Consider the following 26833-nt stretch of genomic DNA (forward strand, 5'->3'; position numbering starts at 1 on the left):
TCTTCGAATTTCGTCTCCACCTTTTCTACAACCTTCTCAATATTTTCTTTAATATCTTGCGTCATCTCCAGGTTTTCCCTGTGTCTTTCTTCTCTGAGCTTTTGTTCTTTTTCTGCTTCCATTTTTCTTTGTTCTTCTAACATTTTGAGAATTTCTTCTTGTTCTTTCTGTCTCTCTTCTCTTAATTTCCTATATCTTTCTTCTTGTTCTTTTTTTCTCTGTTGTTCCATGTTCTTTAGCATCTCCATTAAACAAGCCAATTCACTATTTCTTCCTTGTGCTTCTGAAGGTGTTTCCCCCCTTTCTTCGCTTCTTGTTTCCGTCGTTCTCTCTTCTGCTTCTTCCCAGTCTTCGTTACTGCTTCCTTCACCAGTTTTCTTACCACTTCTCAGGTCCATTTTTCTTCTTTCTGTTTCACTTGATCGTTTTTTGAAAAAGCGAGCCCCACGTTGGGCGCCAATTATTATGTAAATTGGTTGGTAGGTAGCGGTGTATTTATTATTTTGATATTTATTTATTTATTTTTATTATGTTATAATTATTATTTAATTTGGTGATTAATTTTGTTTCTGGTGTGTAAATTTTGTGTGTGTATAAGAATTAATTATCCGTTTGGGCGCCTTTTTTATGTAAAATGTCATTTGGGTGTATTTATATCTAATTTTCCATTGAGTGTAGGTTCTGATAAGAAATTTTAATAATAATAATGACAAACATAGACGAACTAGACTTTCTTACCTTATCATTGCTAACATCGCCTCCGGCAGCTTTACTTTGTATAAATAATGTTCACAGTGTAGACAGGATTTTATTAGTGTAGATAGGAATGTTCATTTTCTACACTGTCCCTCAAGAAAAAACACTTTATTTTATCAATAGCATGAGTCCTTACCTCATAGGGGCGGTTCTATGCTCTTTTAATTAACCTTTACTATTTAATTTTGGGTAAGAAACATTGAATAAAAGCAAAATTGGAAATATTTACACAAGATGACATTTATTACTTATTTATCTTTCAATTTCGAACAATATTTTTATGAACACAGAAACTAGAATATTTTTTTATATACTTTTACATGAATAATTGTCTGAGAAATGCCTTATTCTACCTATCATAATTGAGAAAATGTTTGGTTAACCAATTATCATTATTTTAAACGTTTTTCAAAACAAATCAACTTATACTACGAACATTTGAAATTAAACTAATACTTAAATTATAGAATGTTCAAAAATGTCAATTTAAATTTTAATCACTGACATTGTTTATAGTTTGTAACGGGTTTTGTATTTCACAAATAGCTTTTATAGTTCGAATTTGCAACACTTTATGGCATGGAGAAAACTCTTATGCAACTGGACTTACTTGGTTTCGTTCTGCCTGGCAATTTGCGGTCGTCTCTATAACCTCACTTTATTGTTGTCGTTTTCTGCTATTCTCGTGCGTTGAAGATGGCTGTTGGGTCTGTGTAGAGTGCTTCCTGGTGTTTTTGATGTTGTTTGGGGAGCCACAGGACAACATGCACCCCTCACCAGTCTCTAGAATCTCCTTCTGCCTCTCTCTCAGCTTGTTGACTTCTCTCGATGTTTTTTTGTTTTTCCGGTACCAGGTAAATTCACTGATTTGTTCTTTCGCCATTGGTTGCTCGTATCCCTGTTATCATTTTCTAACTGCGCAATTTCTCCAGCATGTTGCGATGAATTTGATTTTAATTAACTTACGGCGTAATTTATATTTTATAACTGCGTAGTAGATTTTATACGTCTTAATACTAATTTACAAGAAATTTTTATATGATATTTTGCATGACAAATTTTTTATAAGAAACTTCTAGCCTATGTGTTTCTGATGTTATAATATTTGAACTTTCTTTTGTACTAGATTATTTAACATTAATTTACTCATAAAATCTCTAAATTGGCCCTTCTTGTGACATTGTCTTTTACTTTAATGCTTCTACTTCGTACCCAAAATTTATTTTCTTGACATGCTTATCATTAAAACGTATTATTTGAAATTTTGACTGATAATGTTTTAGTTTATATATGAAATAACTATGAAATGAGCTTTTTATTTTACTTTAAAAGTACTTTGTCTTTATTTTATTCTACATTATAATTTCATGAAAATTTTCTATGCTATTTCTCGGTGTTGTGTCTTGAGATGCAGTGTGTTCATTTCAATATACAGGGTGTCCCGGAACTTGATACAAAAAAGTCGAGTACACATAGATGAGGTCAAAATAATATCAGTTCTTCATATAAATTTTTTTCATACGGGCCTTCGTTAACAATTTACGGGCCCTCAAAAGTGAAAATTAAAAACGAGTGATGCAAATTTGGAGATCGATAACGCATACATGCAGCTTGTTTTTGATGTTGTAAGTGAAACTTCTTTATGCCCAGAATGCCAGAGATGGACTATGGCCAATGGTTAACAACCCAGGATTTTTGCATAGATCTCGATCTGCCTGTATCAAAAATAAGTTCCCTGAAGAATTTTCCAACGATAATACACAAACATAAATTAAATACATAAAATTAACAGTTTAGGAAATATTTGTGATTTTATGTCACAGTGCACATTGAGCGGCGCCTCCACCATATTTTGTTTACATTTTTAATTGACATGCTTCCTAAGTCTACAAATGATATTTGTTTGTACACGAAAAAGCATTTCTGGGGTATGTCTATTATGTATGGGGGTATGTATTATCACAATAGAAATTAATTCTTTGTAGCAGTTCATCCTGTCTGTACTGGGATTGAGTACACTTAACTTTTCCCCACAAGAAGTCCATCGGGTTAAAGTCTGGAGAACATGGTAGCCATAAAATTGGGCCTCCTCTCTTAATCCATTTATAATTAAAGACAATGGATAATTAATTTCGTTGTTCAATATTGACATGGGGATGAGCCCCATCGTGCTTGAACGGGTGTCTGTCTAATAGAACATCGTCTAATAGTGACTGCAAATTATTTTGCAAAAACTCCAAATATCGATGTCCATTCAAACGTTCCTCAAAAACGTATGGATCTATTTAATAATTTAACATTTTTGAGAAACGTCTGAATGAACATCAATATTTGGTGTTGAATAACTTAACTTATTTTATCTTATTCTTGTTTCGTTTTTCTATTTTATGTTATGTATAAAGTATGTTTGTCAAATTTTATTAGTGAAAATTACACTAGCAGACAGAAAGATTTTCTAGGTTCTTATTTTAAAAATTTGTATGGTTCTAACATAGTAATTGTCCAATTAAAAATTAAAAACAAAAAATGGTGGAGGCGCCGCTCGATGTGCACCGTAACATAAAATCTCAAATATTTCCTAAACTGTTAATTTTACCGACTTGAATCAAGAGAGTATTATTGTTGGCAAATTCTTCAGGAAACTTATTTTTGATACAGGCAGATTGCGGTCGTCATCTATGCAAAAATTCTGGGTTGTTAACCATTGGGCATAGTCCGTCCCTGGCATTCTGGGCATAATGAAGTCTCACTTACAACATCAAAAACAAACTGTACGCATATATTATCACTGACCAAATTTGCATTATGCTGAATTTAATAGTTTAGACTAAATAAAAATAAATTTTTAATTTTCTCCTTTGATATGAATATTTTAAAAGTGATTTTTAATCTGTTAAACTTCTCATTTAAAATATTTATTAATCAGTACAGAAAATACCAACAATTATGGGAAATAAAAGTTTATGTAATAAAAAGTTATTTCTTTATAACACAAGAGTTTTTGACATACGATATGAAAATACAAGTACTGCCAAAAACATATTTTTATACATTTTTTGAACAAAAATAATTGAATTTGAAAACTAAAAGTCTATAAATATAAAATAATGGCTAATACTTAATATACAGTATATACAGTATATTGTTGTTTGCGGTAAATAATCTCCTTCAAAATACGTGATGGTTATAAAAGTAGAAGTATCCCTAAGAGATATAGGTATAGAAATAAAGTTGTTGTTGAAGAAAAGTACTCGAGTAATGAAGGAGGGTGTACAAGGGGCCTAATAAGGCCTAAGTGCCGTGGTAGAAGACAATTCCACCACCCCTCCGACATACATACATACATACATACATACATACATACATATAGTTGTTGTTTCAATATTATCATCGTATTCTAAAGAAATTATTGTCTGGAGTTATTTCTAATATTAATAAAAAACCATTTTATTAATATTTATAATAAATAAAAAATTACTATTTTATTATTTTCTCTGTTAGAAAATTATTTGTCCAGGTTGTCAATTTTTGCACATTAAGGCTATAAAATATGAATTTAAACGCTTTGTTCAAATGGCCTTTAAAATTTAAATCTAAAACAATTTAAGGCTAATGTAACTGCTTTAACAGCAAATGCAAATTTATTTTTAAGCATACTTGAATAGAATACATATTAATTATAAAATTAATATTATCCACTGACCTTTTGTATATCATCATCGGGCATTTTCTGAGCTCGAAGTTCTGCAATCAGTCTTTCACGAAAATGTAAAAACCATCCCCTTGTCTCTCTTTCTAATATAGATATGAGCACAGGTAAAGCTTTTCTCATTAAACCTCTGTCCCATAATCTTAAATCTAATTCTGAACCAGATGGTGTTAAAAATCTATACGGAAGGGCTACAGGGGGTTGTGAACATTCTCTTGCTACCTCAAATTTTTCCATAGCTGCTCGTCGCAATTGCTTACGAATGTATGAACATAATAATTCTAAAGAATCTTCATTTTCGGGCTGAAATGGCATTAATTACAGTATTCCTTATACTAGAAAAACTAAATATAATAAAAAATATATATATATATAAAGATTAACTTACCCTACACACTAATTCAGCCACTAAATATTTGTTCCTTTCTTCGCGAATTTTAGCTTCTAAATTATGGGTTTGTAGACTTGGGATACCAATTAAAACATCTAAAATACGTAAGAATCCTAAAAGTAAAGCTTTAACTGCCTGTGAAATGCTGAAGAAGTGAGAAATAAGTCTTCCCTTAGCTGTCACAACTATAAAACGTAGTGCTAGAGCTAAATCATTTAACAAGGAATCATGGCTATTCTCTGTTCCTTTCTGTAAAAGTTGGGAAAGCTTCCATCGATGTTGTTGGCCAGGAAAATTTAACGACTCTACTTCAAATTCACTGTAAATTTAAAAATATTATAATTGAGGTCACTTTGTAAGACTTTACAGTAAAACTTGCACAGATTTTTTACACAAAATACTACAATTAAATTTCCAGTAGTTTACATTCAAAGCTAAGAAGAAATAAAGTAAACAAAAATAATACTGTATAATACTTTATGTTGTAATCTTCATATAGAAATTTTTTTAATTAGCTGTGAAAATTTTGACTGCTTAAAAAATAAATGCGAAATGATGTGCTAAAAAGCATTAATTTTTCTTATATGTCAAAATTAACTATTATAAAAAAAATGTAGAAATTGTTAATGACTTCTGAATATTTTTAAATATATGTATATGTATCTCGATAACGGCAAGAACAAATAAAACACATGAAAATAAATTTACTTTCGTCATATATGTTGAAAATTCAAGTGTTTCCGAGACATAGGGTGTTTCAGTTCAAAGAAATATATATATTTGAAGAAAGGGGACCGCCTAGCTGGGTGTCTTGGCCGGCGGATTTCGATCTGCCGAGGCAAGCATCACGGGCGCAGGCTGGAATTTGGATGGGTGACCTAAGGCAGGCTCGGGGACGTGGCTGTGGCAGCATCACGGACTCAAGCTGGAATTTGGATGGGTGACCTAAGGCAGGCTCGGGGACGTGGCTGTGGCAGCCTATGAAAGACCTAGGTCGCCCAACATTTGCCGCATGCGTGTGGTCCCCGATAAATGGTAATGAGAACAGAGCAAAGAAAATCTCTGTAACTCAAGACCATGTTATCATACATAAACTGTACGAGACTTTGCCACCAAGCCACCCATGTAGTAAATAGGATGGTTTGAAGAAAGGTGCTCGAGTAATGAAGGAGGGTGTACAAGGGACAAGGTCTAAGTGCCGCGGTGGAAAAACAATTCCACCACCCTCCGACATACATACATACACACACATACATATATTTGAAGAAGCACATGGCACAATTTTTTTGTAGTTTAGTGTATCGATTCGACTATTAAAACAATTAATCCCCCTAAATTTTTTACATAAAAAAGTTATACCTTATTAAAAGCACTAAGAATTAAGGGCCGCCCCACAGACTTCGTTCAACTCGCACGAATTGGGCCGTACGAATCTGCATGAACGTGCAAGGCACGTAGTGTTTGGAGAAAAAAACTGTTCGGTTTCACTTTCCTGCAAAACCTATTTTGGTTAAATACGTTGCCATTCTTGGTTTGTGCGATTTGATCCGTACGGTTCTGTTTGCACAAATGGAACTAAGTCTGTGCGGCCCATAATAGTTTTCAAAATAACCACTTTTGACCGCTTGAAATTTCTAATGCAACTAAATATGTATATTTAAGTTGGACTCAAATATTTCAAAAATGTAGGGTGGATTTGATGCACTAAAGAATTGAATAATAAAGGGTCTGATTAATAAACTGTAATTTTTATTATTGTTATACCTTCGTCAGAAACAATAATTCAGTATATTAAATTGAAAAGGGCAATGCTTTAAATAGACCCACTATACTCGTAGATTTTTCTGTGTTGAAATCAATAATTTCTAATTTACACAAGAACTGTTAACTTTGAGTATAGGGAACTATAGTATCATTTAAAGTAAATTTAATTCTGCATCCATCAATGTAATAATATACAGGGTGTATTATTTGAAATTTTTGAGTAAATTCAACAAATTTGTGGACAACACAATATTGTCCACACGTTTTTAAACACCGTCTCAGTATAAATTTTTGCAAATTTGACATGAACCGGTTGAATTCCATTGCTTATTATCCATGCCAAATTTCATTAATAAATAAAGAAAAATGTCGTAGTTATTCTATTTTCAAAAATCACTTTCATCCCTCAATTTCTTTCGAAACATAATAACTTGAAAACTGTCACATTTTGACCCATATTACCTTATATGAAAATAGTCTATAATTTGCCGTAGAATTAAAAAATGCATAAATATACAGTGTTACATTTGAAATAACAGAGCTGATGATGACTTCAGGTATAACTGGAAGTGCTAGGAAATTGACACATTTTCATTGAATAGATCCTTTTGATAAACCCCTGTATACAAATTTTCAGATTTCAATTCTGACTAACTTTTTGAGATAATCCTACTGGGCCCTCTTTCATGTCCCGAAATTAGGGGGCAATATTTCTACAGGGTGTTATATGTCGAAAAAGATAACTTTTTCTTTATATAAACGTGGGTCCAAAAATTCTTCCTAAGGAAGTTACAGTCACTTAAAGGGGCCACTCTGATGATGTTTTTTTTCTAAATAACTCTGAAACCAGTTGAGATAATGAAATTTAATAACTAGCTTAACTCTTACGTGCTCAGTCTGCTACTAAAACGAAATTTACAAATTTTCATCACATACATTCCAACACTGGGGGGAGGGGGGTAAAATTTACCGTAACTTTTTATGCCTTGACTTTTTTGACTTTTGGTTGAAAAGTATGAAATTTCAGAGTTTTTTTAGTAAAAAAAAGTACTCTTGATCCATATTGGTTAGAATGTTCCATTCTTGTGTAAGATCCGTTTAAAAATAATGTTACATGTGCAAATCGAAATTGTCAATACTTTTTATCGTTGCATATTTTGATTAACAAAAATGCGTTTGGAGACATTTGCATTGACAGTTCAGTTATTTACTTTTTATGAATTGTTATCAGTCGAAAATGCAACATTTTACGAATATAGAGCTAGCAGATACTCATAATGCCCATTTCTGGTCAGACGAAAACCACAGACAATATGGTGCACAAATTTTAAAAATAGATTTACAATAAATGTATGGACAGGAATTTTAGGAGACCAGTTACTTGGACCAATTCAGTTACCTGTTTGTCTGAATGCAGAAGGTTACACTACCAACAAGATGGGGCCCCGCCTCACTTTACCCATAATGTGATAAATTGGTTAAACGATCATTTTGTAGTTTACGCTACAGAAATAAATCCTTTGGAACTATTTTTATTAGTTGATTATTACTACTTAATAATTTCATACTTTTCAGTCAAAATAGTCAAAGCATAAAAAAGTTAAGGTAAACACCCTGTTTTCGAGATACGGTGTGTTGAAGTTGTTACTTTCCAAATGGTTTTCCTTAATTATCTTTAAATCGGCTAAAGATAAAAATGTCAAAATTTGTACACGAGTAAACATTGACTGTGCGTTAAGAATAATGTGCAAATGGTTTCTTTCTGAAAAGCAGTGTCGCCGATACAGGTAACTGAAAGGGTGCAATCGAAAAAAAATATGTTAAAGGTCAAAATTTGTTACATTTCTAAACGGTTTTGTAAACTCTAAAGCATACTACAAAAAAGGTATACTTATCGGAATTCTGTAGCATATACCATTTTCGAGAAAAATGAAGTTGCATTTTTTTTGCTCACATAAGGCGGCACATGTACATTAACAAAATATTAAATTGAAAGAGGACTTTACCATTGAATGACTGAAGACATTTAGCTACCAACAGTATTTGCATTTAAGACTATAATTTTAATTTCTTACGTATCACATGAAACAGTTAAGTAAATTGTAAAACATTTTATTAACTAAAAAACAAATAAAATTTATTTTAAGTTTCAGCTTGTTGTAAAGTAACATTTAAAAATGTAAATCAAAATAAAGAAATTATGGTAATTAACTACCTACTAATAACTAATTTTAGATTTTGTAAACTGCTACACTACTAAAATAAACAATTGTTGAATGGACTGAATTGATGGACATGAATGCTTAAAAAAGTGATATCTAAGAACAGAAAAATATTTAGGAAACAGACTCATAGACATACAGAACAAAACAGTTGCATAATTAAATAAATGAGCAAAACTCGAAATACTAATAATAAAAACAATAATATTTATTTTCCATAAAACAAAGTGTAGGAATAGTCAGTAAGTGTACAGTAACAAAGTTTGCATTAAAAAATGTTCGATCTCATACACACATTTATCCACTAAGTAACGTTTTAACCTAGACTTAAATTTAAGTAAATTATCTATTTTTTGTATTTCCTCAGGTAAATGATTAAATACTTTGAGCCCAAATACAGATGGGGACTTCACAGAAATATTATAAATACAATGAGGTACATAAAATGTATTCCTCTGTCTAGTGTCATATGTATGCAGAGCACCCACTTTGTAAACATTATTCTTATTATTAAAAACAAAAATACATAACTCAAAGATATATAAACTAGTGTTAATATTCTATATCGTCTAAAAATGTTTCTACAGGAATACTTGCTGGATACACCCGCCATGTACCTCAAAATACGTTTTTAAGCCAAGAATACATTTTTAGCTGATACAGAACTTCCCCAGAATATAATTCCATACCTTAGCCTACAACTCGCTTGTGCATGGTGCAAACTTATGATCGTCTCCGTAGGTAACACACCTTTCAAATTTCTAAAAAGATAACAAAATGAGTGCAATTTAGATATTAAATTATTGCAGTGTTCTTTCCAATTTAAACACTCATCTACCTTCAACCCTAGGAATTGTGCGCTCTTACAACTAGAAATAGAGGTATCATAAATATTAACATTCAAATCCAAATACGTTCTTTGCCAATTATGAAATCTTATAAAGTGGGTTTTAGTAATATTAAAATAAAGAGAATTTACCGCATACCATTTTGCTATGTCATCCAGTATATTGTTACATTTGGTCTGCAACGACCCGTCAATTTTATGAGAAATTAAAAGAGATGTATCATCAGCATACATTGTCAAATAAGCATCAGTAATTATTTTATCTAGATCGTTTATATAAAGCAAAAATAGTACCGGACCCAGTATAGATCCTTGAGGGACTCCTAAATTAAGGAAGACACATCTCAAGTTAATTTTATTAACAATCCCGTCTTTGCAATGTGTTACATTGACAAACTGTTTTCTATTTGTCATAAAAGATGTAACCCAATATAAATCCAAACTATGAATACCATAGGATGACAATTTTACTAGCAATAATTCATGATTGACACAGTCAAAGGCCCTGCTGAGATCACAAAATACCCCAACAGGGCATTCACCTGCCTCAATATACTGCAACACTTTTTCATAAAAGTTCTCCATTGCAGTGGATGTAGACTTTCCTACCAAAAACCCATGCTGTTTATCAGAATTAATATGATTCTTATCAAGAAACGCCATAACACGATGTAAATAGCAATATTCCAAAATTTTTGAGAACCCTGAGGTTAGTGTGACAGGTCGGTAATTGTCCACACAATGTACATCATGTTTTTCATGTACAGGTACAACTTTTCCCGTTTTTAAATTAGCTGGAAATATGCCGGTCTCAAATGATAAATTGACCAGAAAAATAAGAGGTTTTATAATGAAAGATAGTGCATTTTTTACTATAAATATTGGAATATCATCTGAGCCTGATGATCTTTTATTTTTTAATATATATATATAACAGTTCATCACTGACATAAGGTATTAGAAATAGACTATCTTGAACAGTTTTTATATTCCTTTGAAATACATCTTTTTGCGAATTTACTGCCTGTGGAATTTTACTAATCACATCGTGCGGTGCTGCTACAAAAAAATTGTTAAAAGTTGTTGCTACAAAAAGTGGATCTTCATTAATTTCAGAGTTATCAAATAAACTAATATTTTGACTTTTTCTAGGTTTATTCGTTAAATGCGATACAATATCCCATGCAACTTTAGTAGGATTATCGGAATTACTAATTTTATGTCTATTATAATCTAATTTTGTTTTATTTACTAATATTTTATGTTCCTTATGAGCCATAATGTATTTATTCCTCAATTCGGGATATGCCTTTCTCAATACATTTAGGTCTCTCAATTTACAACTGGAGAACTTAACTTCATCCGAAACCCACCCCTTATGACAATTATTTTTAAAAAATTTCTTTAGTGGAAAATGCACATTAAAATAATATGAAAATGTATTAAAGAAACAATCATAAGCCCGATCCATGCTTGTCTGCATATAAACCTCTGCCCAATTTTCATTTTTTAAATCGTTATTAAAATTTAAAACATTTTCATTACTGTAACTTCTTCTAATACTAGCATTACATTTGTGTGAATTTTTATCACTGTTAAAAAACTCAAAAAGAATAGTTCTGTGATCAGATATTTCATTATCAACAACAGATACGGTACCATCATCTGTTATATTGGTGAATATTAATTTGGTCTATTATAGTTGCAGTGGAGGAAGTAACCCTGGTCGGCCATTTAACTATAGGAATCAAGTTATAAGCTAGAAGTAAATTACATAGCATATCAGTCTTTCAAATTTCTAGACAAAAATGAACAATCCAAGTTTATATCACCATTCAAGATAATATCCATATTTGGCTTGACTAAATAATTAAGTACTGCAACTATTTTTTCAATAAATATATCTAGATTTCTAGAAGGAGATCTGTAACATGTTAATATTAAAGTGGTTTTGTCACATATTTTCAGACATATTTCAAAATGCTGATCTTCGCAATAAACATTCAGGTCAATATTTTTTACTCTCAAATCATTTCTACACCAAATAGCTACACCGCCTTTTTCCCTGCTAGTCCTACAATAAAAACTAGCTAAGTAAAATCCAGCAATATACGTATAATCAACACAATCATTATATAAATGAGTTTCAGTGAAACACAAAATACTTATACTACCATTATAGAAATCTATTTCTAAATTATTAATCGTGTCCGTATTTAAGCTCTGAGCATTAAGTAATAATAAATTAGGCATAAACATTAAATTATTTGGTTAGCGTTAGAATCCATATCAGTCGTCAACAAATTATCGTTGTTATTAGTATTACAGCAAATTAATCCGTCTTTAACAAACTGCACACCCGACCACAATTTAGCACAACTTAAATGAAAACTGTTATCACAGTTTCTGCATTTAATACCATTAACTAACTTAGATTTACACCTTTTACATGATGTATTCACGAAGCACATCTCCTGCCCGTCGGCCATCTTGAAACTTTTGTATATATATATATATACTACAGTAGATGCTGAAATTGTCCTCCATTTGCTTCTATGCAATTTCATTTTTCTGGAAAATGGTACATGCTACCGAATTTTGACAAGTATACCTTTCTTTTGTAGTATGATTTACAGAACCGTTTAGAAATGTAACAAATTTTGATTTTTAACATATTTTTTTTTCAATTGTACCCCTCCAATTACCTGTATCGGTGACACTGCTTTTCAGAGAGAAACCATTTACACATTATTCTTAATGCACAGTTGATGTTTACTCGTGTACAAATTTTGACATTTTTATCTTTAGCCGCTTTGAAGATAATTAAAGAAAACCATTTTGAAAGTAACAACTTCAGCACACTGTATCTTGAAAACAGGGCGTCTAAGAAAAAAGCTTTACATAAACTACCCCTAATATTTTCCCATGAGGAACAGGCACACAAGTTTTTTTGAAACATGAACGGGACATCATGTATATATTCACTTCTCACTACAGGGATCTCGGAAACAGTATGAGATACGAAGTAGCTTAAATGGGAGTAAAGTTGCATAATCAGGGGACCAACATTATACCTTTAAAAAATCAAGACTAGTTGTTGAAATATTTGAAAAAAACTGAAATTTTGGAAAGCCGTTTTTGTTTCTTTTCAGCCTTATTTGAGGTGATATTGAAAAAAAGAAAAACACTTTCTCATGGCAACTTTTATATGTAACGTTTTTTTGCAAACCTTCATTACTCCCGATACTGTACTGCCTCAGCCCGAACCAGATTCAGACATTTTGTCCTGAAAAAATAATTTTCAATATATTCGTTCCAAATGTATCTAAATTTTTTATTTAGATTTCTGTTTATTGAATTATCGTACACTCTAAGTGTCGTTAGACACTGTGAAAACCACCTAGTTATTTAAACTATTACCATCACAAGTTACTATAAAACATTATTAGAGTTTTAATCTCCATCACCTGGTCATACATAATTTGATAAGTTGAGTCAAAATTAAAACATTATTATAATTTTAATTTCATTATGATGAATTAATTCTTAAAAATGCATATGAACAACCAAAACTCCAAATGAATATTATACTTAAAATTACAGTAAAAAATGTTCAAAAACGTTTCCATTTTGGCAAATGTTGAAAATTAAAATAAGCGTAATATGATTGGAATTTATTATACCTGTATCCACAACTGTGAAAGAGCATGTCAGATGTAACAGGTGGGGCAAAAGTCCCGCTACCATTTTGATTGCCTATAACTTTGTTCAAAGATAAGATAAGTAAGTTTGGTTTTCATAAAAAGTTTATTTGGCTTTTACATTTTTTTTTTCGTTATGATTGGAAAATTATATCGGCTAAATGGTAACCGCGATTCGCTATGCAACTTTCGGCTCTTTTTAAGGCATTTTTCATGACATCCTGCAACATCTCAGGCTGAATTTCTTCAATTTTGTGACAAATATTGTCTTTAAGATGTTGAATCGTTTGGGGCTTATTCACATAAACTTTTGATTTTAAAAAACCCCATAAGAAAGAGCCTGGTGCTGTTAAATCCGGAGATCTGGCTGACCCTGCTAAATTGCCATTTCGCGAAATTAGTCTTTGTGGAAAAACGTCATTCAATAATTGAATTGTTGAACGGGCTGTGTGTGCTGTGGCCCCATCTTGCTAAAACCACATGTCCTCTAGTCCTTGCTCTTCCATTTCGGGCACAAGAAAATTTTGAATCATGTCTTGGTACCGTTCAGCAGTAACAGTAACTCCAACACCTTGGTCATTTTCAAAAAAATAGGGACCAATGATGTTTCCAGAATGAATACCACACCATACAGTTGTTTTTAGTGGATGCAATGTTTCATGAATTACTTGAGGATTATGTGTTCCCCAAAACCGACTGTTCTATTTATTGACGTGGCCACTGAGAAGAAAATGGGCTTCATCGCTCATTATCAATTTAGACGAAAAATCTTTAATTTCACCAGACAGCTTTAGGATTGCATTACTGTACTCAACTCGTTGATCAGGATCTCTCGGTAGCAATTTTTGGACTAATTGAATTTTGTACGGGAACATTTTCAAATCAGTTTTCAAAATTCGCTTTAAACTGCATGCAGAAATGTGTAACTGGGAAAACTATCGCGCACCAGAGCCACATTTTCAGCGTTACGAGACGTCCGTTGTCTTCCAGAACGAAGTCTGTCTGCTGTCATACCGTACTGTCGAAAATTCGCATGTAAACTGTAAATTGTGGTTTTGTGAGGCACTGGACGATTAGGATATTTTTGACGCAATTTCCGCTGAGTGGCAATAATGGAACGATTATTTTTCAATAAATATTGTCACTATATCTGCTTGTTCTTGTGGCGTATATTTATCCATTATAAAATTTGGACGTCTACACAACACAATGGTTAAAGCTAAACTGAGCTAAACGTCACATAACCAAGATGGCGCGCAATCAAAATGGTAGCGGGACTTTTGCCCCACCCGTTATTTGTAAGAATATCCTGAAAAAAAAATTATATTGAAATTTGTTTGAATTTTGAGCACTCGAGAAACCTAGAAATACCTATGAGCATGGTATTTATAAACTATAATAAGGTTTTATTGTAACATCTGATGGTAATAGTTTAAATAATTAGGTGGATTTCATAAGGTCTAACGACACTTACACGTATACTTAGAGTGTACGCTATTTCAAGAAATATAGAAATCTAAAAAAAAATTAAATAAATTTGGAACGAATACATTGAAGATGAATTTTTCGAGACAAAATGTCTGAATCTGGTTCAGACTGAGTTCAGAACAGTATTGGGGCTCATGAAGGCTTGCAAAAAATATAATAAAATTTCCAGGGTCATATTTAAAAAAAATGAAGTTGATGATGGTCCTGGAGAGACGAAAAGTTACATATAAAAATTGATTAAGCCATTCGATAGAGGGCAAAAAGTTGCCATGAGAAAGTGTTCTTTGTTCAAAATCACAAGGCTGAAATGAAACAAAAACGGATTTCCAAAATTTCGTTTTTTTTTTCAAATATTTCGAAAACTAATCATGTTAGCCTTGATTTTTTAGAAGTATAATGTTGATCCCTTATGCAACTTTGCCCCCATTTCAGCTACTTCGTACCTCTTACCGTTTCCGAGATCCCTTTAGTGAGAAGCAAATTTGTAACAGCCTGTATATTTAGTCATTCACATCTATAGTTAAGACAATATGTAGACATCCTATAATAAAAATTAAATGTTGGTAAATGATTGGTTTTCCATGTGTTTCTTAACTGAGTGTATTTTGAGTTTTAAAGCAAAAAATCAACTACTGTTTGTTTCTAATGTAGAACACATCCTATATACCGTGTAGCACAAAGTGAGAAGATTTCAGAACCTACTTTGATTTAAATTTTGAAAATTGGCACACTAGGATTTTTGGATGTGCTCTTTTTTAAATCTAATAATTTTGTTCTTGTGTTATACCGGAAGTTGACGTCAACTTTGTTATTTTAAATAGAACACTGTATATTTTTACATTTTTGGATTGTAAGCCTCATTTTAAGATCACTCATCAAGTTTCCCGATTCCTAAAATTACCCATTTTTGAGATATTTAGCTTTTTAAGAAAAAAAACTAAAAATCAGAACCTACTTTAAAGGCATACGCATTCTTCAGTTAGACAAATAAAGCAACAATGATTGCAGGAGCAGGACTAATTACCTAAGCTGCATAACCATCAGAGTTACTTAATCTTATGCAGTGATAATTCAATACCGACTTTGGTCCACTGGAAACCATCTAAACTTGATTTTTTGTAATGGAACACCCCATACATTTTTTCAAATTTGGATGTACCATTTTATTCTCTTTCCATCCATATTATGGTTCCCTATACTTATCTCTTCTAGTTTTTATTACCTACTTGAAATCATTTGGGTACTTTATTGAAATAGATTAATATTATTATGTATTCATACTTAACTGCGAGCTGTGAAAATTTTAGTGCGATTTCAAAACAAATGTCAAAACAGAACTGTCTACCATTATTTGTCAAGAAGAAATTGTTATTGTACCAGTTTAAAACAAAATGGAAAACATGAAGTTATTATGAATTTATTTGTTATTTATGAGCAATGTGATAGGAACATTAACAGAACGTGTAGAAGATTTAATGAAACCTACCCAAACTTACAACCAGCAGAAGAGCTTGCAGTAATTTTAACTGATCGAGCTTATGATATGAAGAAAATAAATGGAGAAATACATAAAAGCATTATAAAAGCTATTTGGAAAATTGTAACTATGAATATTTTTTAAATACGTATAATAAAATATCTTTGACTTTAAATTTCCAATTATTATATTCCCCCGTTAACACTTCAATTTGAACAGAAATTCGATATAAATAAACAGTGCTTATGCTCTTATTCAGTAATAATAATTAAAATTACTGGTACAAATATGTATTGTTAAAAGAAGAGAAATCAAATTTAATAATTCAGTTTGAGTGAAGAAAAAGAATTCTTAATATCATTTCCATTTAAAATAACAAAGTTGAAGTCAACTTCCGGTATAACCGGAAATGTTACAGGAACAAAATTATTAGATTTGAAAAGAGCACACCCAAAAAATCTAGTGTGCCAATTTTCAAAATTTAAATCGAAGTAAGTTCTGAAAGGTAGGTAGGTTCTAATAGGCCACTCACTTTGAACCACCCAGTATATTGCCTCACTAAAAACAACATTTTTTACATTTCAACAAATACATTTTTTTTTAACAAGAATGATCTTTTCTCATATAGTAACAGGTAAGAAAGTTTTCTCTCTTTTCTGTCTGTAGACATACTGAATATTGTGCATTTGTCAATAAAACAATATATTCAATTAATCATAAAAATTTATATTGTCTCCTTCAAAATAGGCTCCATTTGAAGCAATACACTTTTTCCAACAAACAACCCTGTCGTCAAAGCATTTTTTAAACGCATATTCCAGTATGGACTTTAACGTGTTCACTAAGTGGTAATTTAGATAAGGGAAAAAAAAGTCATCAGGAGCCATATTTGGCAAATACGGTGGCTGTTCGATGACATTCGTTGAGTTTTTGGTCAAAAATCCACTCACAATTATTATCGTTTTGTGTGATGGCGCACTATCATGGTGCAAAATCCAAGAATTGTCCTTTCATCAACCTGGTCTTTTGCGGCAGATATTCTCTCTCAACGTGACTGATTTTTTATTGACTGATGTAATTTTTTTGGTTTCAACTTATTAGAACGCGTAAATCAATGTCTGTTCACACTTTTGATGCGCTGCATGAATGTAGGGTCTGACTCTTCACCAACATTTTATGATGCACTTTTTGAAGAAAATTCAGCTCTTTTGGAACCAGCTATGCTGCTTTCATACTCAAAACTTAAATTAAAGTAATGTAAACTGATTCGTGAGATATGTTTTAATTCATATGCCAGCTCTTTCAAACTATAAGGACGGATTGCAAGCACCATTTCTTTCAGTTCGTCGATATTTTTTTCAGTTGAAGACATTGAAGGACGACCAGAATGTGACAAATCATCAACCACTTCCTGACCATGTCTGAATGCTTTATTCCATTCGTATGCTTGAATTTTCAATAAAACTGAATTTTAGGCAAACTTTTTGTTCAATAATATCATCCGTAGTAAAATACGCAGAACACACTTTAGGTGGACTAACAAAATTAACATCGGTAAATAAACTACTTGATAGATCGTGCTCAAACTTCGCGTCAGAGTAGAGTACCGTGCTACCAATGCTCCATCATTAAAAAAATGAATTTAAATCTACTTTATGCAAACTTTTTAAATGACAAATTGCGAATACTTTTTGGCATATCTAAGGGGAAGCTTTATTTACCAAATTTTTTAAAATGTTTCATCATGAAAATTCCCTATGCGAGCATAGAAATGGCTACTTTAATTTTCTTCAACTGCCACTGTTAATTAGCATATTTTTTAAATTTAAACTATTTTATTTATCAAACAATTATGAAAATTAAAACAAACACAACCATAAAAATTCACTGAAGCAAAGAAAAAAAAAAGATTAAATGGCAGTAAGGAGCCAAACCAGTCATTATTGAATTAATGAAAAAAAAAATCAAATAGAAAGCGACAGAAAAGTAGACTGTGATAAATGATGCACAATACAATCTAACATACCCATATAATTTAATACTTTCGAGTTGTTCCAGGTTCAACCTTTTTGGTTTTCCAAATTTATCCTTGTGCAAGCTTTACAAAACAATAATTCATTTATAAAATTTTACAAGTGTGGCAATAAGAGATCATTTATTTCGATTTTATTTAACCATTTTCTCAATGTATATTACTTGCTTCATATATATCAATTTATTATTTTATAATTCAGAAAAATTAAGAACATTCCAAAATAAATGACATTTAAATAAACCAACAAAAAATCAGATTATACAAAAATATATTATTTTGAATATTATAGAAATTATATAAATAAGGCCTTATTAAGAACATAATATTTAATATTTATTTTGTTGTAAAATGATTATATTTTAAAAAATACTAAATAACACTTTTTCTATAGGTCACCCATAATTTTAAGGGATTTTAATGTAAATCTAAATGGTGAAATGCTAATTATTTGACTCTTTGTAAGTCAAGTGTTCTATTAGTTCTTATTGAATTTTGATGTTTTAAGTTAACCTTTGGTTAGAGTATCATCCACTTAAGAAAATAAATGTTATACCCACTTTAACCATTTAATATTTCCATTGGCATTTTCGTACATACTATGTACATATATATATTTTAAATGAGTACTAATCAGCAAAAAAATATTTGTTCTATTTTCATACATAAAAATTTTGTTGCACATCATCTGCGGATGATGTGCGACAAAATTTTTCGAATTTGCTTCCCATAATATTACGTGTTTTTTATAGTATCAACAGTTTTCAAGATAAACGGTGTCTCAAAAGTAACGCAGGATTTGAATTGTGCGCCATTTTCATCCCGAAGAGTTGGCAGCATTGTGCAGGATCACGTTGTAGTAAATACATCACGGTTAGACAAAATGGAGTGGTATATGACGGACGATGAACGAGTGAAGATTGTGAAAATTCGTTACAAGTATAGAGAGTATGTCGCTGAAACTGTGTGCTAATTACGTGGAATTTTTGGTAGAAAGAACGCCCCGTAAACAGGTTAGGTTGCAGACGATAAAAAAAATAAGCCGACCTCATACTAACCATTGAGCCAAAAATATTGCTACGGTGAGTGATATTGTGGCAGAAATTCCCGTAACCTCAGTGCGCTGTTGGTCACTTCAATTAAACATTTCAAAAAGCACAATGTAGCGGATTTTAACAAAAGATCTGCATCTGCATCCATTCAAGGTTCAGCTAACCTAACAATTAAAACCAGACGACCATTTAATGTACCATGCATTCATTGTTTGGATATTGGAGAATCAACAAGTAGATGGTGATTTTGCTAAGAAAATCATCTGGGTATGTGAACAAGCAAAACTGTCAAATTTGGGGCAGAGACAATCCTCAGCTCGCGCAAGTATGACCGCTGTATACCCAAAGAGTGACACTGTGGTCTGGATTTTACGCTGCTGGGGTGATTGATCCATTCTTTTTTGAAAATGAGGTTGGCAGTGACTGTCAATGGAGAACCATAATGAGAGATGCTATTGAACTTTGTGTGGCACGTGAAATAATACACTAGTTATGGCAGAAATTTACTGGAAAACTCATCTCACGTAACAGTGAAGTGACTTGGCCACTAAGATCATGCAATGTTACGCCACGCAATTTTTTCTTTTGGGGATTTGTAAAGTCGAAACCTTATTCTCCTCAAATGAATAACATTCCTGACTTAAAGACAGAAATTCGGAGAGTTATCAACAAAATTCAACCGCATATGCCACATGATTAACGGAGGACATCTGTCCGATATTTAATGGCAATTGCTTTAAAAACTTGTAAAAACTTTGCCAACTTTTTAATTAATAACATCTTTTTTTCCTCATATGAAATCCTGTGTTTCTTTTGCAACACTCTTTATTAACAGTTGAAAATGACTTACCTAAAATTCTCACCTTTGATATTCGATATCAGATTGGGTTAAGGAAAGTTTATTAGAATTTTTTTCTCCAAAATGGACATATCTAAAGATATTTTTCAAAAGGTAACAAATTTATATGACAAGTCACAAATATTTTTACAGGATGGCTCAAGATGTCCGTCGATGTTGTGAAGTTCTTCGAGTACACTTCTTTAATTCCATCCATTTTTTATCAAGTTGTGAATTTTAGAAAAATTGTCAACTATTAATATTCTGACAATTGTTGATAGTTGTTTCTGAGAAAAATAAAGATTACCAGAGCACCGCTGGGTGGTATAAATATATAACTAAAAATGTCTTATAATGATGAAGATAAAAAAACTTTATGCTAAATGAGCTTTATACTGTACTCTGTTTATGGCTAGTACTGATATAAAGCATCATTTAGTTTCTAAGGAAATGCCTGTGGAAAGGCTAAGTGGTAGCAAGCACACCATATCTGTACATTATATCTTTGCGTTCTATTAAATTTGAAATTCGTTACATCTATATTTTCTCTACATAAACTGAAAGTTACACAAGACTTTTGTTGGTTTTTTTAAGTAAGGTATTAAAAAAATAAAGAGGCATACCCCCTTTCCCTGATATATTCTAACTGCTTTCCTGTTAACTTCCTAGGTTCTCCTTTGCCATCAACAGCAACAGCATCTAACTCGTCAAATGAAGGTGCTATAAATAAATCCCGCAAGTGGAACTTGGTTTTCATTCTACCTAACGAACCATCTGAAGATATTTGTGATGATGAGAATGAATCACAGTGAGATACTGGATTAGGAAGAACTAAAATAGAAAATGCTGTCATCAGTATTGTTGAAAATATTTCTTATTTTAACACAAATTAAAAACAGTATTTTTGACAGGTTAAAACAGCTAGTTAATTATGTGCAACTATCCCTCAGTTCAAGAAGGATAGTTTATATAAAGGTATAATGGTTCTTCCGGTAATGCGTCAAGGCCTATACCTGGTTCTCACCATTTACATGACTGAAAAAGCTTAGCTAAATTTCAATGAGAGCACAGGGGATTTTTTGTCAATTTAGTTGGCAACTCCGCTCAAATGGCCTTAGTTGTGGCGAAGTAATTACAGAGCCACCATTGAAGATACTGATAGCGAATGATATTTGGAAGCATTAGATGGGATCAGATACAGAGGCCACTAAGGAATGTTTCAAAGGACCACCATTGTCTGAGAAGCAGTTCTGTCGGTAGCGGTTTTAGAACCAAAAACAAGAAGCAAAATCAATATCAGAGCGGGCCTAAAGATTTTTATAGCAGATCTGTCCAAAAACAACAACAGATCAAAGATTCCTAGCCAAGGCTAAGAAAGTCTATAATAAGTTTATAACTGATGGTGACCAGGTACTCAGGCCACGGTATAATAAGCCGAAAAATCATGGCACCTTAAATAATGGCACAGGCCAAGAAAGTCTTAAAATCACTAGTGTATCGGTCCTGGAACTTTGTTAAAACACAATTAAGAAAAAAATCCATTTGTTTCTTGTATTTTGGAATAAATTGCATAAGAATTAATGAACAGCACTCTCTGTTCGCTTTACAAAACTATAGTTTAAAAAAAACTGTTAAACAAAATTGATATACAGTAGAACCTCGATTATCCGTGATGTACGGGACCGAGAGAGGCACGCGTAATTGAAAAACACGGATAAATAAAACATTTTTTTTACAAAAAAAAACAGAGCACAAAATCTAGCTATACTTTTTAAACAATCAATCATTTTGGTCCATGTTTAACTTTTTCTGTTTTTCTTTGTCTGACGTATTTTAGGTAAATTTAAAATGTCGACTTACTCAGAATAGGTTAATAGAATATTTGCAACTTCTTCAGATTAGAAGTGTTAGCCGCAACACATAATGTTATAGGGTCTTTACTAAACAAAAACACAAAATAACGCGTCACCACAAATTCCTAGACATAATACGGATAATCCACACCCCGGACAATCCGCACATGGATAATTGGGATCCTATTGTACAAAAGTAATAGCAAATAAACAAAAAAAAATAATAAATATACATTGGTTTGTGGGATAAGTAAAGGGGTGTCCATTAATTATGTGAACTCAAAATGGGGGGAGGGGTCTGTCAAAATCTCATCAAATCTCATTTAAAGGAAATGGGGGTCATTGAAAATCTCATGTCAAATTTTTAATTCAAAGAATATACATTATTGTTACAGATAACATTTTATATTAAAAAAAAAATCTATTCCAGACAGATTAAATATTTTCCATGCCTGGGATTCTAAATTTAAATAATTCGTTTTAATGCACCTTAAACGTAGTATTATTTTCTCCTCTTATCTCATCAGTATTAATGCTTAGGTATTTAGTGGTATGTAGTAAAATACATGAATATATCAAATAAATTTAATTATTTATAAATTATAAGGTAAATCTCATGTGAGGGAGGGGAGTCCCACCATATCTTACCAAATCTCACCGATGGGGAGTGTGGGGTCCACATTAAAAAAAAAACACCTTTTGTTTCAGATTTAAGATATTTTATTTTTAACTCTACTATTATCAATAGGCTAATCAGTGATGTATTCTCCATCATTAATGATCTCCTCCCAATGTTCAACAAGTTTCTCGATGCCTCTTCTGTAGAAATCCTCCAATTTTTACTTGAAAAACTCATCAACTAAGATCTTAACTCATTATCATTGTTAAAAGAAACATCACGTAAAGAGTTTGACAAAGAGCAGAAGAGGTGAAAATCAGAAGGCACGAGATCAGGTGAGTAAGTCGAGTGTAAAACTTCCCAATTCAACTCCTGAATGGACGTTAATTGTTTGCTAAGAATTTGTAATAAAGAATCCCTTTCCAATCCCATCCAAGGCATAATATTGTCCTTCGAGATTGAGGTTCTGGTTTTTGGGGCTTAACCATTCTTTCCGCTGACTAAAGTTCATGTACAGACAACACCAGTGACAATACTATGAAGAAAATGTTCCTTCTGACCACCTGTTGGTCGACAGAGCAAACCAACAGCAATTGTAAAGCATTGATTCTTATTGTTTTCGTTCAAAACATATGGAACCCAAGTCTTTGAATTCTTCCCATTGAATGTAAGTGATTTACTACTGTTTTGTATCGCATCCCATTCGCACATTCGCTTGTTGTCTTGAATTTTTGTAAAGGAGTAGATTCAATTGGTTTTCATCGAATTGAATAGGGGTGTCCAGAATGACTCATATCCATACGATTGGAATCGCCTTTTTTGAAATGTGAAAACCATCAACGGGCCGTCCACTCAATCATCGTATACAGGTTCGGAAAGTCCCCATGGTACATCGGCCATTACGTGAGAGCGATAAAGTAAGTCATAGAAATCCGTGCGATAGACAAGGATGGTTACATTGAAGACGTTTCATAATATGAATAGTCACTCCCACTTCTAACCCGAAACGGGCCGTGACAATTCAGATTATGAAACGTCTTCACTATAGCAATCCTTGTCTATTGCACGGATTTCTTTACTTTACTTTGTCGCTCTCATGTAAAGGCAGATGGACCATGTGGATTTTCCAGCCCTGTATGTATTATTATAATAATAATAATAATAATAATAATAATAATAATAATAGCATTTATTGCCCAACAGAGTTATCCATTTACAGAGCAATTGTAACAAAACAAAATGTCTAGTGATAATTTGTACAGATAAAACATTATTTTCAAATACAAAATATTCAAAACAATAGAAAAATCAGTAAACATTAAGCACAGATAAAATCCAGATACAGAATAAAAACAGCCAAAAAAAAAATAAAAAAAATCAATAAACATAAAATAAGACTTAAAATTTTATAAAATTAAATTAAATAATATGTACATGTTTAAGCACTACATTATAAAATCGTAAGACATACAGCTTTCAATTGAGAAATACTACAACAGAATATATCACACATATCAGAGACCCTATTGGCATTGCTACACATCACATTAATTGGCGCCTTTAATAATAAATTCGTTTTAGCTCTTTTGCAAAAAAAAGTGTCATGATATCTTGAGGAAATTCTAGGAACTAAAATATTTACGTAGGATAATAACTCAGGGCAGTCAATTTTACTGTGTAAAAGTTTGTACAAGAATAAAACAGAGGCTAGATTCCTACGTTTCTCCAAGGAAACGAAATTAAATGTGAGCAACAATTCTGGATAATTGCATCCTCTCGGGGGATATATTCCGTTTATTTTAAAACTTAAAAATTTCAAGAATGACTTTTGAATTCTTTCAATAATTAGAGAATAGTGAATATAAATAGGATTCCATATGATGCTTGCATACTCTAACTTCGTTCGGACTAGACTAAAATATAAACATTTAAGAGCTAATATATCTTGAAAATTTCTGCAATTTCTGATAATAAATCCAAGAGTACGAAATGCTGAATTGACAATCGTGTTGATGTGACTATTAAAAGTAAGCCCAATGTCGAAATAAACCCCTAAGTCTTTAACAGTTTCGCACCGTTCAAGAACTGTGCCATCAATACGATAGGGATACTCAATGTTACTGGATTTGCGGCTGAACGATAAAATCTTACATTTAGTGGGATTTAAATAAAGCTTGTTTTCCTCACACCAATTTTCTAAAATGTTGATCTGTTCCTGTAATGCTAAACAATCTTCAAAACAAGAAATAGATGAGTATAGCTTCAAGTCATCAGCAAACATTAAGACATTACAGTTTAATGTATCACTTATGTCATTTACAAATAACAAAAAAAGCAAGGGACCCAAGTTTGATCCCTGTGGGACTCCACTTGTTGAACAGTAAGTATCTGAGCAGAACCCGTTGTAATATACATATTGTTGACGATTGTGTAAATATGAATTTAGCAGGGTTAAATAAGTGTTATTGAATCCTAAGCTTGAAAGTTTGCAAAGAAGTATATTGTGATCAATCCTGTCAAAAGCCTTAGAAAAATCCGTGTACACTGCATCCGCTTGCCCTCGATTATCCAAAGTTTCACACAAAAACTGACTAAAAACTGCAAGGTTACTCGTAGTTGATCTGTAATTCATAAATCCATGTTGGCGAATAGATATTTTGTTACTTACTGCCGTATATAAGCGGTTGTAAAGTACACTCTCCAAGACTTTTGCAACATTGTTTAAGATGGATATTGGCCTATAATTGCTAACCGAGGCACGATCCTGAGATTTATGCACCGGGCAAATTTTCGCAATTTTCCAGGCATCAGGGAAAACTGATGTTTTCAAAATTAAATTAAAAATGATTTGCAAGGCACTAGTCAGCACTCTTAAGCAATCTTTCAAAAGAAAAGATGGAATTTTATCTGGTCCTGCAGTCATTTTATTTTTCAACTTTTTTCCCGCCTCCAAAATCTCGTTCTCGGTTATCGGCTCACAATTAATTTGAATTACGTTATTAATATTAGTTCGAAAATTTAAGTTACCACCATTGGGGTCAGGGAGAGAATAAACACTTTTGAAGAATCTACTAAAGGCCTTTACTATTAACAAGGGATCATCGATTAACTCATTTTCGTAGGTCATTCGACCTGGTATTCTTGATTTTTTGTTCTTGTCATTTAGAAATGCCCAAAAATATTTGGGTTCATGTTTTAACTGGACTTGAACATTTTGCAAATATAGCATATACGCATCTTTAATTTTATTTTTTACTAACGCCCTTATTCTACTGAATTCTTGATAGTACACAACATTGCCTGTTTTTTTGAATTTCATATGCAATTTAGCTTTATCTTTTATAAGTTTAATGGTTTCGGTTGTATACCAAGATGGATATTTGTGACTAAAATTTTTGTACAGTGGAACATGCTTATCAAGGATCTCATAGAATTTGGCATAAAAACTTTCAACTGCCCTATTAGTTTCGGTTAGATTTTCTAGGAAATCCCAATTGCATTCTAAAAAATCATTATATAGCGAGAGAAAATCAGCCCTTTTGAAATTATATGCCTTATTGCCACCGTTTATTTCGAAATTGCAATGTTTAATGTAGATACCATTTAGTTTAATAGACAAAGAAGGATGGTGTGCATCCTCAGGTACTAATGTTACATAATCTCGATCTACAGTACAATTAAAATTACTCACCACTAGGTCTAACATCTTACTATCGTTATTAAGAATAGAATTAAACTGCTGCATATCTAACAAAGCCAACCAATGATTAAGTGTGCGAGTTTTTCCGTCATCAAGATTAACATGTACAAAATTGGGACAATTGAAGTCTCCTATAAACACTACATGAGAGGAGTGAGATACCTCCCAACCTTCAAGTACCTCAAAAAAATTTTCGAACTTATCATAAGAGAGTGATGGCGGTATGTAAACAAGAGCTACGTGAAATGTTTTGAATGAGACAGAACACTTGCACACTATAAAATCAATTTCCGGAAATAGTTCACCATACTGAGAAGTGTCAATAATGGAAGATTTTATTGAAGCATCAATGGCCAATAAGACACCACCACCAGTTGTTAAGTT

General features: G+C 32.1%; 1 protein-coding gene across 2 annotated transcripts in view; it reads right to left on the minus strand.

The window, feature by feature from the left end:
* Positions 1-4312: 4312 nt before the first annotated feature.
* The window catches only part of LOC108914771, a 30349-nt gene continuing 7828 nt past the window's right edge, over positions 4313-26833 (minus strand). The window contains exons 2-4 of one of the 2 annotated variants that reach the window (XM_018720651.2): positions 20901-21108; positions 4854-5175; positions 4313-4768 (exon numbers count right to left, since the gene is read on the minus strand). In XM_018720651.2, the coding sequence (XP_018576167.1) occupies positions 4448-4768; positions 4854-5175; positions 20901-21108 (851 nt within the window). In that variant the 3' untranslated portion in view covers positions 4313-4447. The remainder of the gene's footprint in view (positions 4769-4853; positions 5176-20900; positions 21109-26833) is intronic. The other variant, XM_018720652.2, reaches the window with a different exon arrangement.

The sequence above is a fragment of the Anoplophora glabripennis genome, unplaced genomic scaffold, assembly GCF_000390285.2.
Source record: "Anoplophora glabripennis isolate ALB-LARVAE unplaced genomic scaffold, Agla_2.0 scaffold1123, whole genome shotgun sequence".
NCBI lineage: Eukaryota > Metazoa > Arthropoda > Insecta > Coleoptera > Cerambycidae > Anoplophora > Anoplophora glabripennis.